Here is a 15,155-nt window from a genome sequence, read left to right on the forward strand (position 1 = left end):
TTCAGTTGCTGGTGTGTTCACACTGCACGATGCATCGGCGACAGGAGGTTTCACACTGCATGACTTTCAGGAGGAAGAATCGCCGACAACTTCTGTCTGGTCCGCAAACTACGTTTCACAACCAAACACACGCGAGAAGTGATAAGGAAATAGCGCAAAATCCTGCGTGCGTAGACCTCGCGTTCTCGCGCGAGACTGAAATTGTTATTAAAAATTATAGCCTGCAAGAAGCTGCGATCCAAATAGTCTGTGCACTGATTTGCAGCGAAAAGGAGAAAAAGAAAAACATTATGCATGAAGAAATGGCTGGGAAGACAAGGGGAGCAAGGACTGTGTGTTCTGCAAAGAGAGTTGGGGGTAAATAAATAATTTTGCAATGTGCTGCTGTTGCTGCTGGTCAAGCTAATGTTTGTGCTTTGTTTCTGTTTGATATAATTGTAAATATATCTATTAAAATACTGATATTCTGGTCTATAACTCCTGCCCGAACTCCCCGCTGCTCTGTATCTTGCTCTCTCATTGGCTGTCGGTCATCGTCGATGTAGTTTTCAGTCAGAACACTTTTCACACAGCAGGATTTTGAATCGCCGACAGGTCCAGATATTTAGCATGCCAAATATCTCACGGGCGTCGGCGACTCATCGGTGATTCTCTCAGATCGCATCTTTGCTCTTTCACACTGCGTGATTGTCACTCGCGTGAACGAGCACCGATTTGCCTGTGATTTCGGGCATTTGTCGGCGATTTCTCAAAACCTGTCGGCGAGCCAAAATCGGGGCTAAAATCGTGCAGTCTGAACTCGGCAGCACTTGAAAATCTTCGTAGATCTACGAGTGCTCTGGAGTAATCGTACATCCCCAAGTGCATCGTAAGAAGACAGATTTATGAGGACACCTGCAGGACAACCGGCAGATTACACCTTTAACTTTATTCAAATGCAATGTGATTATAATATAAGGTTTTGATTGTACTTTATTGTACACTTTATTACTCTTTTTTTGTTGTTGGTTAAATTAATGTATAAATTAAATAATTAAAAAGGTCAGAAAACAAAACAAAAAATAGAAATAATTTAATCTAATAATTTTAATCAAAATTAAATGAATGAACAAAAAAAAAGAAAAAAGAAATCCTTTAAATCTGTTAAAAATAACATCTTTGTTTTGCTCTATCTCCTCTAAAAGGACATTAATTTAATCTTTTTGAAAGGTAGCCTCTCTTTTTTTTTTCTTTTTGTTCAGCCATTTTGTCAGTGCCTCCGCCCAGGGCCGGCTCTAGCCCTTTGGTTGCCCTAGGCAAGATTGAGTTTTTGCGTTTTTATTTCGCGTTTCGTTCTAATTTTATGATTAATATGGGAAGTAGATAGGGCGACACTAGAGTGCGTCCGCGCCCCCAACACATTTGTCGCCCTAGGCAACCGCCTAGTTCGCCTATAGCAATCGCCGGCCCTGCCTCCGCCTGTAGGTGCTTTATATAGACTTGTCTTGATTGCTAATCCACAACAGATGACAATTATTAGGTTAAACGTTCAGAATACGATTCCATATAAGGTTATATTTCAGCACTTCACGAATGGACAGCGACTCTTAAGTAGCATGTAGAACGCGTTCTCGCGCGTTCATGTTAAGTGCATTTTTGGGAAACGCTCGTGGAATTGCTGCGAACGTTCGTAACCTTGCACGTAGAAAGCGCTCTTAAGAGCTAAGATACATCGTTATCGGGAAACCCCCGGCCCTGATTTAAGCCTACCGTGCGCTACTTAAATGTCCTTATTGAACTAAGGTTAAACCAGGCCCTTGAGTGCCAAATGTTAACCAGACATGTTCACATTTAACATATGAGCATTCTATCTGTTGCACTTAGTGTAAAAATGACAGAATCATACAAACACAAAAAGAAACGATTTGCCTTTGTACAGTTATAAAGAAGATTTATCAAAATATTTATATGCTACATCAACATTGTACAAACTACTGTAAAAATAATCTCTGAAAGACAACAAAAAAAATCAACATTTTACATGCTGAGGCAGAAATATCAACCAAAATCTATTTACAGTTGTGTCTGGGCAATAATATCTTTATCGTTCAATTCTTTGAGGTCGGCCTTTTCTGGTTTATGCAAGTCCTCCATTATCACTGGTGGAGTTGGATGCTTGTACTCCTCGTACTCAACGTAAAGGTAAGTTACCATGGTAAGGGCCAGAACAGCCAAAGCAATGTAGATCTTGGTGGACAGGCAGATGAATGTGCTGTAAGCAAAGGCTATGACAAAACCAAGGGACTCCCACATGCGGTAGTTGGCAAATGCTGCTTCTTTGTTCTCAGCAAAGAGAATTCCATAAAGTGCTGCAATCAAAAAATACACAGTATAATAAATAACTATAAAATATTTAGAAATTAACAACATAATGTGAACTTGAATACCATAAAATGCAATACAACAAATATAAAACACATTAAACATCTGTGGAAGCATTTCTGAATTAATGTTAAGTAATAATAATAGTAATAATAATAAAGTATAGTGATGTAGTACTCGAGTCCGGTCTTGGACCCGAGACCGGTCTCAAGACCGATTTCTGCTTTCTCAGACTCGTCTTGGACTTGTTCCTTCAAAGACTCGGTCTTGACTCTGTCTCGACCCTTCAAAGACTCTGTCTTGACTCGGACTCGGCATAGGCGGTCTCGTCCCCATCACTAACTTAGTCCACTAGAATACATACCACTAGAAAATCTTAATTTGCTCTGCATGTCCTAACCATGATTAAAAAAGTCAGGGTGGGCTTAACATGTTGATGACAGAGCAGAACTGTTGAAGCAGTTTAGAAAAATAGGCAGAAGATGATGCATGTGGTAGGGATTTTTTTAATGATAGTAAAAGCATAGTCCATATTACTGCTCCTCTAAACAATTCCCAATCTAGCTTAGTCTGTAGGCCTAAATGTTGATTATTAACTGGGGTGATATTAAATCATGAATATGAAAACTGACATGTTTTTATGGTCTTGGTCTCGACTCCTAAAGACTCGGTCTCAATTCAGACTTGCTTCCTCAAAGACTCGGTCTTGACTCGGACTCGACTGTATCTGAAAACCAACGGATTGGCTCTCGACCCTTCAAAGACTCGGTCTTGACTCGGACTCGGCATAGGCGGTCTCGTCCCCATCACTAATAAAGTATTCTTTTTTTTTTTTAAATGACGCATGACATATTGACGAATGCGGAAGTGCAGAGGATAGAGCAAAACAAAACACCGGTCACAAATTAGAAGTCTAAAACGAGAATTTTTAAAGAGAAATGTTTACGCTACTCCACTCCTACATCCTACGTCATATACCATCCTACGCCGGAACTAGACTCTCTGGTGCCGGCCGTTTCCGGAAGCTGGTGATGATTACAGTTTATAAAGTTATAATTGTGGAATTTTTTCTTACAAAAATGCATTGCTTTGCTTCAGAAGGCCTTTATTAACCCACTGGAGTTGTATGGATTACTTTTATGATGGATGGAAGTGCTTTTTGGGCTTAAAAAAAATGGTACCATTCACTGCCATTCAGAGCCAGGATATTTTTTAATATAACCCTGATTGTGTTTGGCTGAAAGAAGAAAGTCATAAACACTAAGGATGGCTTGAGGGTGAGTACATTTTTAGGTGAGCTAACCCTTTAATATTCATAACAATAACTTGACTGTATAGGTAACTAAGTAGGATGCAGTATGAAGCACTCACCATTGGTTTGTGTTTGCCACACAGCGTCTGCCATGCCCCAGAGGGCCGGAATCACGAAGAACACAGGCAGCTGGTTTGGATGAGGCTCCCAGAACAAAAGACCCACAAAACAGCCCAGGTTTGTCAGTGCAGCTGTGAAAGTGTAGTAAGACAGTATGAGCATCAGTTCTAGAGACAATATTTAACCTTAAACCATATGTCAACCTGTTCATGTATTACCCAAACAAAAGAGGGGGATTCTTCCAGTGTATTCAGCCAGTCTCCCAAACGCAAATGAGCACAGGGAGTTGGTAGCAGCGAAACAGATCATCACAAAGCCAACATAATGTATTCCTAACGCACAAGTCACATAGTTCTGCGGGAAAGAGGATCACAAACACATGCTCATATTCCATGAGAATGAATTAGAAATTAAATTTCCCATTATGATGTTAAATTTGAATTTCTAAATGTTTAAACAATAAATTCAATTAGAATAAGCAATTGAACTGTTACCAGTCAAACAACATGGCTGAGTCCGAGATCGCATACTCTCTCAGGTAGCTACTTATTTTGAGTGAGTAATTACTTTACAACCGCTAAAAGAGTATGTTGTATGTATGAGTAGTGCTGTAGCGGTGCGTCGATGACGTCGATTTTACGAATTGCGTCGACGTCATATTTTTTGCGTCGACGACGCTTCATTTTTTATTTTTTTTGCACCATTCCCGGAGGTACAGCTCGCCACACACACACACCGCCCGCCGTGTTATTCTGTCATGTTTTCTCCCTTTCTTTCCAAACCGCGACAAACGCCAGTCTCCTTTCTCTGCAGAATGCGATAAATCCGCTCAACCATTCACAGCGCACCATTCCACGGATTGTAAACAGTAAAGGCCATTGCACACCGAGTCCGAAATTCGCATCCGAAATTTTCGCACGTAAAAAACAAAAATCGACCTCACGTTATGTCAATCACGCTTGCACACTGTCTACGAAACTTTCGTCCGTAATAAAAAAATTCGGATCAGGTTCGATTTTCTGCGTTTTTCGCATCCACAGCCAGTATTTTGAGAGGTTTTTTTTGACAATTCAGAGCCACTGTACAAGCGAACGACAAAATCGAGCACCCAATTCGATTACTAATCATGTATTATTTGGGTATAAAATATAACCTGTATACAGCTGTTCTGTCTGCCCAGCGCTTCCGCCGGCCGTGTGTGTGTGTGTGTGTGTGTCTGTGCGTGCGTGCGTGCGCAGGCTATGTGTATGCGTGTGTGTGTGTGTGTGTGTGCCCATACCTTAGACATATAGGCTACTGCCAGTCTCTGTTCAGGATCGATTGGTTCACGGAAATTGGTGGTCTTCTTTTTAATATGTGGCTCCAGTATCGCTAGCAAAGCATCAAACTGTTCCACTGACATTCTGAGGTAAATTTTGAATCGTTTGGGATAATTTCGCAACTCCTTGATAAGGAGGTGAAACTCTCCTTCCTCTCGGCGCAATCTCAGGATTGGATGGACCCAATATTTCCTCTTTCTTTTTCTCTTTTAAAGAAGAAAGAGGGCAACAAAAACAAAATCATCCTCACTGCTTGACGAATCCATTTTGTATTTTTTGCGTTTTTTTCCGCAAAGGTTTAATAAATACGCATTGGACTCAGTGTGCAAGGTTTCTGTGCGTGACGAATTTTAAGGCTGACGAACACGAAAAAACGCATACGAAAATTTCGGACTCAGTGTGCAATGGCCTTAACGGCGGCGCTTTGAATACACCCGGCATCCTAGTTTTCCTTATCTACTTTGTACTTTTTGAACAACAAACAAACAAAAAAATTAATACATTTGACGGCATTGATGAACCTGTGGTGGTTTCTGCCGTAGGGAAGACCATCGAAATCTAATCATTACATGAGGAGATTAAGAAGATGAGGCACGCGGGGGGAAGAGAAATGCCGACTGTTGCTTGTTCTCACACGACAGCGTCAAACTTCTGTCGAATGCTGACACGTTAACCTCAAGGGGATCTTTAAAAAAACTTTCAATTCTTGTACTCAGTCAACGAAAACCGAGCCAAGCCATTTTACAGCTGATCGCCGTCAAAAAAGTTCAAGAGGTATTTCTTAGCGATGGCTGATTGAATGTATGTTTAATCCAGTACGTGCCTGTATATAAGATTAGTATTGACCGAGTTCAGAGGCTTCCATATGTGGATCAACTTACTTTGTTGTGTATTTTCAACAGTTTCAACATTTTGAAAAAAAAAAGTGTCATGAATTTATTGCATTTTTGGGGAAAAATAATCAGTTTTTATAATAAATCTTTGAAAATCTAAATCTGGATTTGAATTATTTATGTTATTATAACCTAAAGGTGCTATGTGAAAGTTTGAAACAGAAAATAGTGGTTTTCATCTTGCCACTTTCTGTCACGGTTCATGAATCGGCTGTCTCACGCTGATGTGTCTGCGTGAGTGTAATTGTGTGGGTGTGGTTACTCGTTGTGTTGATTAGTGTCTCCAGCTGTCATCAATCCCAGTTCCCTTTATATGCCCAGTAATTTCCCTCTCATGTTGTCAGATCGTTGTGGTTGTTCCTCGGTGTGTGTCCTGTGCTCGTGCCTCGTCTGCAAGGTTCCTCGTCTGGATTTCGTCAGTTCTTCGTGTCGTCTGGATTTCGTCAGTTCTTCGTGTCGTCTGGATGTTCCACGGTTCCTGGGTTTCACTCGTGCACGCTGACCACCGCACCACCACCGGATCGCCATCTCGTCCCTGCTTCAACTGCCACCTGAGTGTTTGTCCCCGACCTGTGTCTCTACATCTGACCACTTATAATAAACTGAGTTTTTTACTTGCATCTTGCATCCTCCTGTTATTTCCTCACAGAACGATCTGACCAATCATGGATGCAGCAAGCACAACTCAACTCAACGACTTCATCGCTCACTGCATCACACGTATGGACCAACAAGAGGACCACCACCAGCGCCCGCAGCAGCGGAAGGACCGGAGCCACGCCTACCCACACCTGAGGGATATTCCGGTGAGCCTGAATATTGCAGAGCGTTCCTCACGAGATGTTCCATGCATTTCGCCTTACAGCCACGCACTTTCCAGAGTGAACATGCAAAGGTGGCATTTGTATTGACCCTGCTGTCAGGGAAAGCAGCGCTTTGGGGAACGGCGGTGTGGGAGAACGGAAACGACTGCTGCACCTCGTTCCAGGCACTCTCCGAGGAGATGAGGAGAGTTTTCGATCGTGCAGTGGCGGGTAAGGAGGCGGCCAGATTACTCGCCGGACTGCGACAGGGGGAAGGCTCGGTGGCGGACTATTCCATTCGGTTCCGCACCCTGGCCGCAGAGTGCCGTTGGAACGAGGAGGCGCAGTGGGATATGTTCCTGCATGGGCTGGCTGACCGCGTTCAAAAGGAGATATACACAATGGACTTACCAGAGTCGTTGAACGGACTGGTGGAACTTGCTCTGAGAGTGGACGCTCGACTGAATCGTGTGACCAGATTGACGCGTCCCAGCCGTCCACAGCCCGACACGGGGGACCACCAGCCCGGTGGTGCGAGCGCGGTCAGCCCCGCATTCGACCACAAGCCCATGCAGGTGGGGAGAGCTCGGCTTTCCCGGGAGGAGAGGGAAAGGCGGAGATCCCAGGGACTCTGTCTATACTGTGGCCGGGCGGGCCATTTCATCCATTCCTGCCCGGGTAAAGGAGCTAGCCCGGTAGTAAGTATGAGGCTACTATCGGGTGGGATCTCCGCCGAGAAGACCTCATCACCATCATCGACCCTCCTTCCGGTAAGACTGAGATGGCGAACGTCGACGCACTGCACCAATGCACTACTGGATTCGGGAGCGAAGGGTAATTTCATGGACTCCAAACTTGCACTTAAGCTTCAGATTCCCGTCACTCCCCTCCCGCACCAGATTACCGTCAACGCACTCAATGGACAAGAACTTCCCCGGATTACGCATTCTACTGAAGACATCACTCTCATCACTTCTGGCAATCACACAGAACTCATCTCATTCTTACTCATGGACTCACCACTTGCACCAGTGGTTTTGGGACACCCGTGGCTTTCAAGACACAACCCCCGTGTCGACTGGGGCACTAATTCTGTTTCCACATGGAGTAACCACTGTCATGAGTCCTGTTTAGTGTCTGCCTGTCCCTCTGTGTCTGGTTCTGTGTTTCAGAGTGAGGCAGCGGATTTGTCTAACGTGCCCGCGGAGTACCTCGACCTGAAGGAAGTGTTCAGTAAGTCTCGTGCTGCTTCTCTCCCTCCGCATCGTTCCTATGACTGTGCGATAGATCTACTGCCAGGTAAATCTCCGCCTAAGGGCAAACTTTACTCTCTTTCTGTTCCCGAGAGGGAGGCCATGGAGAAATATATTTCTGATTCTCTAGCCTCTGGGTTCATCCAGCCTTCCTCTTCTCCTGCGGGGGCGGGGTTCTTTTTCGTTGGGAAGAAGGATGGTTCTCTGCGACCTTGCATTGATTACCGAGAGCTGAACAACATCACGGTAAAGAATTCTTATCCTTTGCCGTTGATGTCTTCAGCTTTCGAGAGGTTGCAGGGAGCATCCATTTTCACGAAACTGGACTTACGTAATGCATATCATTTGGTTCGCATCAGGAAGGGGGATGAATGGAAAACCGCTTTTAATACCCCCAGGGGGCACTTTGAATATTTGGTTATGCCTTTCGGGCTTTCCAACAGCCCAGCGGTTTTCCAGGCACTCGTGAATGACGTGTTGAGAGACATGGTAGATCAATTCATATATGTTTACCTGGATGACATTTTGATTTTTTCTTCGTCTCTCCAGGAACACGTTCAACACGTCAGACGAGTGCTCCAGAGACTGTTAGAGAATGGGCTTTTTGTCAAGGCGGAGAAATGCGCGTTTCATGCACAGTCTGTTCCCTTCCTAGGGTACATCATCTCTTCTGAGGGAGTGCGCATGGATCCTGACAAGGTTAAGGCTGTGGTAGATTGGCCAAGTCCAGATTCCCGTAAGGCCCTACAGCGGTTTCTGGGGTTCGCCAATTTTTACCGGCGTTTCATTCGCAATTTCAGCCAACTAGTCGCACCTCTGACTGCCTTGACCTCCCCCCGAACGACGTTCAGGTGGTCGAACACTGCCGAGGCGGTGTTCACCAACCTCAAGAGTCGCTTCGTTTCGGCTCCAATTCTTGTCACCCCTGATCCCACACGTCAGTTCGTGGTGGAGGTCGACGCGTCAGAGGTGGGAGTAGGAGCAGTGCTTTCACAACGCGCTTCCTCAGACGACAAGATGCATCCCTGCGCGTTTTTTTCTCATCGACTATCGCCTACCGAACGTAATTATGACATTGGTAACAGAGAGTTGTTGGCAGTCAAGTTAGCGTTGGAGGAGTGGCGTCATTGGTTAGAGGGTTCGGGGGTACCCTTTATCGTTTGGACCGATCATAAGAATCTTGAATACATCAGATCTGCTAAAAGACTAAACTCCAGGCAGGCTCGGTGGGCTCTTTTTTTCGGACGTTTTGATTTTGTTCTCTCGTACCGCCCGGGTTCCAAAAACATCAAACCCGACTCTTTATCTCGTATTTTTGATCCATCCGAACGCCCGGTGACTCCCGAGTGTATTTTACCTGAGAAGGTTGTCATCTCCACTCTGGTATGGGAGGTCGAATCGAGGGTCAAGACAGCCCTAGAAGGGGTAACGCCTCCGCCTGGTTGCCCACCGAGTCGTTTGTTTGTTCCGGAGGGGTTACGGTCCGACGTTATTCGATGGGGTCATTGCTCCAACGTGGCGTGTCATCCAGGAGTGACTCGCACCAGCTTTCTTGTTAAGCAACGATTCTGGTGGCCATTAATGGCTCGCGACATTCACGATTTTGTTTTGGCTTGCTCAGTCTGTGCCACCGGTAAGACATCTAACCAACCCCCAGACGGGTTACTTCGACCGCTGCCTGTCCCTTCGAGACCCTGGTCCCATATCGCTCTAGATTTTGTCACCGCCCTCCCGCCCTCCAAAGGCATGACGGTTGTTTTAACCGTAGTGGACCGGTTCTCGAAGGCGGCACATTTCATCCCCTTGCCCAAATTACCTTCAGCCAAGGAGACAGCAGTCACAGTCATAGATCACGTCTTTCGGTTACATGGCCTCCCGATGGACGTGGTCTCTGACAGGGGTCCCCAATTCGTATCCAAATTTTGGCGAGAATTTTGTAAGTTACTGGGGGCCACGGTCAGTCTGTCCTCGGGCTATCATCCCCAGAGCAATGGCCAGTCTGAACGAGCCAATCAGGACCTCGAGAGAATGTTGCGATGTTTGGTTGCCAAGAATCCGTCGTCCTGGAGCCAACAGCTTTCTATGGTGGAGTACGCCCACAATTCATTACCAGTGTCATCCACGGGCCTTTCGCCATTTAAGTGTAGTTTAGGTTACCAGCCACCAATTTTTCCGAGTCTGGAATCCGAGGTCGCGGTCCCCTCCGCTCACGCATTCGTCCAGAGGTGCCGCCGTACTTGGACTAGAGCCCGTGAGACTCTACTCCAAGCGGGGGGGGGCGCATGAAGGCCAAGGCCGATCGCCACCGGTCAAAGCCTCCCGTTTACGTCGTGGGTCAAAAAGTGTGGCTTTCTACCAAGAATATTCCGCTCCGCTCCGTGTCTAACAAGTTAGCTCCCAAATTCATTGGCCCGTTTCCTGTCACCAAGATTATTAGTCCGGTGACAGTCCAGGATAATTATAACAGGACAGGATAATTAATTCCAATAAGTCGTTAGATTAGTCGACTAATCGATAAAATAATCGCCCGACTAATCGTTTAATTAATAATCGTTTACCCCAGCCCTATGTATGAGTGTGTGTAGTATGAATGTAATTCTAACATACTACTTTCGCCATGTTGCACCCTTTAGGGGTAAATATGCAATACCCCTTTAGGGTGCCTGACCATTCACAAATCCTCTCCTGTGGCCTCATGGGATAGTAAAGTGTCCATCATATACACACTTCAGTATGTCGCCAGAAGTATTAGGTCATCCAGGTATTTTTTGCCTGCTCTTTTATAAGTAATGTGAATTCATTTTGTCACATACTGTTTTCTCGCAAACAATATAGTAGGGAAGTATGCAATTTTGGATGCAGCCAATAAGTTTCAACTTTATTTTAAATTCTACTATATGTACAGGACATCTGTACAAAATCCATCTTTGCATCTGAAGTGGCATTTACTGTAAATGTATTTACACAGACTGTTTAATTACAGACTGTTTAATGCAGTAATTACAATTGCATAAATCATGGGTAACTTTACAGTGTCTTTGTTATACGTAACATGTAATATTATTTACTATTTACTAAAAATAGTAATTACTATGAATTGTGCTTAAATACATGGAACTAACCATAAACCTAACCCTAACCTTATAGTAAGTACATTATTATTATTCAGTACTTAAATGTGTAATAACACTGTAACATGGAAACATTAAAATAAAGTGTAACCAAATAATGCAATGAGATATTAATGTTTTAAATATAAGGGGATAACTGAAGTTCTGTGTAGGGCATCCATTTGCTTAACTGTTTTGTATGTTATAAATTTTAAAAACATCATACATTTTATTAATTCTGGTGGCATTTTGTTTCCCAAGCCCCCTTTATTTTTTGACTTTGCCCCAGTCTGTATTTGGTTAGGTACCTTTGTGAATTCGCCAGAGAGGAAACTTTGCTCGAACCCACTGTACATGGTCAATGGGATGAGCAGCAACAATCTGGGATCTCTCAAGAGCTTGAAGGTAGCCAGAAAGGTGCTGCAAAATGATTTGTTGCCCTTGTTTTTACGAAATTCTTTGGCCAGACCTTGGTCTATGTTGTCCAAGAACACTGCCACAAAAATCACGGCCAGAACCCCCACACCTGCATAGACCAGGAAACACTAGGTTATACAGTCTTAATGGACCTTCATAGAACAATGAAAATTAGTTGCTTACACACAGTGCTGAATATTCTAATAGATAATATTAATGAAGTCCTATTTCAACAGCTCACTATACAAGCATACAAAAAAAAAAAAAGTAATGTCCTACCAATGTAGCAGCCTAGTAGTGTGTTTACTAAGTGTCTTGCTGGACGGGTTGAGTTTCCAATGATGGTGAAATTGTCAAGGCATGTTGCCACACCACAGAACTGCAGGTTCTCCTCGGGGACTTTGACTAGAAACGGATAGACGCTCAGTGCATTTACAGTCACAAAAATACAGAGATGCTGGCAAAGTATTTAATTCAACTGTACCTATGTTAGAGTCCTGGCCAAATATGAGAGATGACATGAGGTTTCCCCACACCCCAGAAGATTGAAAAATGAAGAAAAAAATGCCAAAATATTGGTTTATGAGATCCTGGCCTTTCTTGTTGATTTTCTGGCCACGCATGTTTCCACTAATTGTGAGATAGGTGCATTTTGCAGACCACAGCGGAGAACCTCCCATACCTAGAATGGCAGAAGTGATCATCAGACTTGCCCTGCAGAAACAAAATTATTTCATAGACTTCAGTAATTTATCTTCGGAATTTGTTAAATTGGACAAAAATTATAGTAAAGACATTAATAATGTTACAAAAAAAATGATTTTGAATTGTTATTCATTAAAGTGTATCACTATATGTATCACGGTTTTTACAAAAATCATTCATCATTCAACATTGATAATAATATGAAATGTTTCAGGAGTAACAAATCATCATATCATAATGATTTCTGAAGGATCATGTGACACTGAAGACTGGAGTAATGATGCTGAAAATTCAGTTTTGACATCACACGAATAAATAAATTTTAAAATATATTAAAATAGAAAACAGTTCTTAGTTTTAGTAATATTTTTGCAATATTACTGTATACTGTATTTTTGGATCAAATAAATACAGCCTTGGTAAGATAAAAAAAATTAAAATAAAAAAATAGGATTAAAAAAATCCTACTAGCCCCAAACTTCTGAACAGTTTAAATATAATTTTTTTTCCATATATTTTGTGGTTTTACAGATCTATCCCTTTAAAGGGATAGTTCACCCAAATTTTTAATTCTGTCATTATCTACTCACCCTCATGTCGTTCCAAACATGCAAGACTTGTGTTCATCTTCAGAAATCCAATAAAGATGTTATTAATGAAATCTGAGAGCTTTCTGTTCCTCCATTGACAGTTAACTTCCACTTTCAAGCCCCAGAAAGGTATAAAAACATTATTAAAGTAATCCATGTGACCCAAATGGTTTAAACTCAGTTTTATGGAGCGATGTGAGTGCATTGTTTGCGCAAAAAAACATAATTTATCACTTTATTTACAAAATATTAATCTACAACGCACATTCACAAAAGCACCGACACATGCGTGTTGTGCTGACGCGAGAGCAGATGTCGTGTGAACGACATGAGAGTGAGTAATTAATGAAAGAATTTTCATTTTTGGGTGAACTATCCCTTTAAGCTCTGTCTTGTATCTCACACATAATAGTCTTGTCATGTCTGGGATTTGAAACGGTCTCTCACATTTTATCTTAAAACTAAACACTTACATTAAGTATTTGTGTATATTATTCAACAGATCAGCAAGTACAAAAGGTGGAGAAATACACGCACCAGCCTGGCGCAAGGTTTCCAAAGGAATATGCCACATAGCAACCCATTGAAATGACGATGGTCCATTTACAGCCCAGATTTTTGATCATTATTGGGGGCAGAAACATTGAGGACAAAATGATGGCTCCATAGATGACGCTGAGCGATATAACGCCCATTCCATCCTCAGCATTGAGACTGCTCTGTAACATACAAACATGCTTCTGTCAATATAAATACATCCACAAATCAATACCAAGATACACAGAGCGATGTCAGTTTCTTCAACTGTTCTGTCCCTTTAGATGATTTTAAAGATAAAAAAATGCTTTAAATCAATCATAAATTGTTTTCATAAATTATAAATAATTTGTGTAAAATGTACCATACTTTCACTGTTATGAATTTTATTTCCCATGCACCCAAACTTCCTCTTTAGTAAATGGATGTGGAAAAAATCAATGATCTATACTTTGCACCTTTTCTACAAAAAATCATATTTCAATTATAATTCTATGATATAGGTCTATGAGTACATATTTAAGTAAAAATATGTTGAATTTTATTTATTTTATATATACAGTATAACCTATGCTGTCATCTAACATCATGCTAATTTAGAGCTCAATTTCTATTTGGTTATGAAAATTACCCTGACGTTGTATTGCAAGAGTTTGATTATGAGAAATGTCAACAAAAAGATTTTTACATCATTATTTATTAGACATCATTATCAAACGCAATCCAAAGCGACATACAAATAAAAAATGCAACACAATCTATGATCTCTGATTTATATTAGTTACCTGTAAACTCTGCAGCCCTCCATATGCTGTGAATAAGAGCAAAAATCCAAAAGAAACCACAAGGACATTTTTGGTGGTTCGGCTCATAAATTTTTTCATTTTGAAATCCTGTAAATGCTTCAAGAAGAAGGAATTCTTCCAGTGAATGTGTCACGTGTCAATACGAAACGGATTCTAAACTGAATTGGAATTCACACTGAACTAATATAGCAAAGGCTGAACATCATCTAGGACAAAGTTCAGTGTAATGCAATCAAAAAGCATACAATATTTACATGACTAAAGCTTGGTCAATGATTGATGATCTCTTATCAGTTACAAAAAGTGATTTAACAAGTTTTTACAAGGAAGTTTTAGGATGGAAAAGCACGTTCCTGTTCTTGTTGTCCTGTTCTTGTCCTGTCCCTGTTCTAAAACATCAACGTAAGATAAAAAAATATATATACAAAGAGTCTGGCATTTGTCAAAATTGTGCTAACAGTCTTTCAAGCTGTTGTCAAATAAAATGTTTTTATGATGTCAGTGCTGCTGATTGCTTTATTGTGCTACATTTCACATGTATTTTGATATGTGTGTAGTCACGTCAGCCAAGACATGTGCAGCAGATTTTACCAGTAATATAATTTAATGACAAATTTTTACTGCATAGTTTGTACTCTCTGAATCTGCAAACATGAGACTGTTGAACAGGCAACGGTTCTCCTCCTGTGGCAGTTAAAAATTAGTTTTTTGTTTTTTTTTCAATGGAATGAATGTACTATATTTTAGTTTGATGTTTTGTATTTAATATTTAAAGAGATTTTATGGTACTACATTTATTATTATGCCCTTACGAAGTCTTGATTTTGTTTTTTGGGTTTAGGCTATTAGAATGTTTTCATGATTAAATGTTCAAAAAACGCATCATTTTTTCACATATTTTACATTACCACAGCTCCTCTCTCCCCAGTCTGGTTGTTGAACGTGCCGTTTTCGATGAAGCCCCTCCTTCCAAAATACGAAATGTCCTG

General features: G+C 41.8%; 1 protein-coding gene across 2 annotated transcripts; it reads right to left on the reverse strand.

Moving 5' to 3' along the window:
• Nucleotides 1–1,906: 1,906 nt before the first annotated feature.
• On the reverse strand, nucleotides 1,907–14,391 carry unc93a (unc-93 homolog A). Of its 2 annotated transcripts, XM_084091173.1 has the most exons (8): nucleotides 14,146–14,391; nucleotides 13,361–13,542; nucleotides 12,013–12,242; nucleotides 11,808–11,933; nucleotides 11,420–11,637; nucleotides 3,952–4,087; nucleotides 3,733–3,864; nucleotides 1,907–2,348 (listed from the first exon to the last, which is right to left on the reverse strand). In XM_084091173.1, exons 1-8 carry the CDS (start codon nucleotides 14,242–14,244, stop codon nucleotides 2,053–2,055), a joined length of 1,419 nt encoding a protein of 472 aa, XP_083947299.1. In that variant the 5' UTR covers nucleotides 14,245–14,391; the 3' UTR covers nucleotides 1,907–2,052. The 2 variants fall into 2 exon arrangements, with proteins under 2 accessions (XP_083947299.1, XP_083947300.1); XM_084091174.1 differs by lacking the exons at nucleotides 13,361–13,542; nucleotides 14,146–14,391 and adding an exon at nucleotides 12,824–13,157 and having other exon boundaries at nucleotides 1,916–2,348; nucleotides 12,013–12,210.
• Between the last annotated feature and the right edge of the window lie 764 nt (nucleotides 14,392–15,155).

Source organism: Abramis brama (genome assembly GCF_963993115.1).
Source record: "Abramis brama genome assembly, chromosome: 18".
NCBI classification, from domain to species: Eukaryota; Metazoa; Chordata; class Actinopteri; order Cypriniformes; family Leuciscidae; genus Abramis; species Abramis brama.

Excerpts from the sequence above, each read along its gene's own strand:
- unc93a (XM_084091173.1), bottom strand. The coding sequence starts at position 14,244 with ATGAAAAAATTTATGAGCCGAACCACCAAAAATGTCCTTGTGGTTTCT. Across the intron at positions 4,088-11,419 it reads TCTCTGGCGAATTCACAAAG|AACTATGTGACTTGTGCGTT; the intron begins GTACCTAACCAA and ends TCTTTCCCGCAG. Across the intron at positions 2,349-3,732 it reads GTGGCAAACACAAACCAATG|CACTTTATGGAATTCTCTTT; the intron begins GTGAGTGCTTCA and ends TTTTGATTGCAG.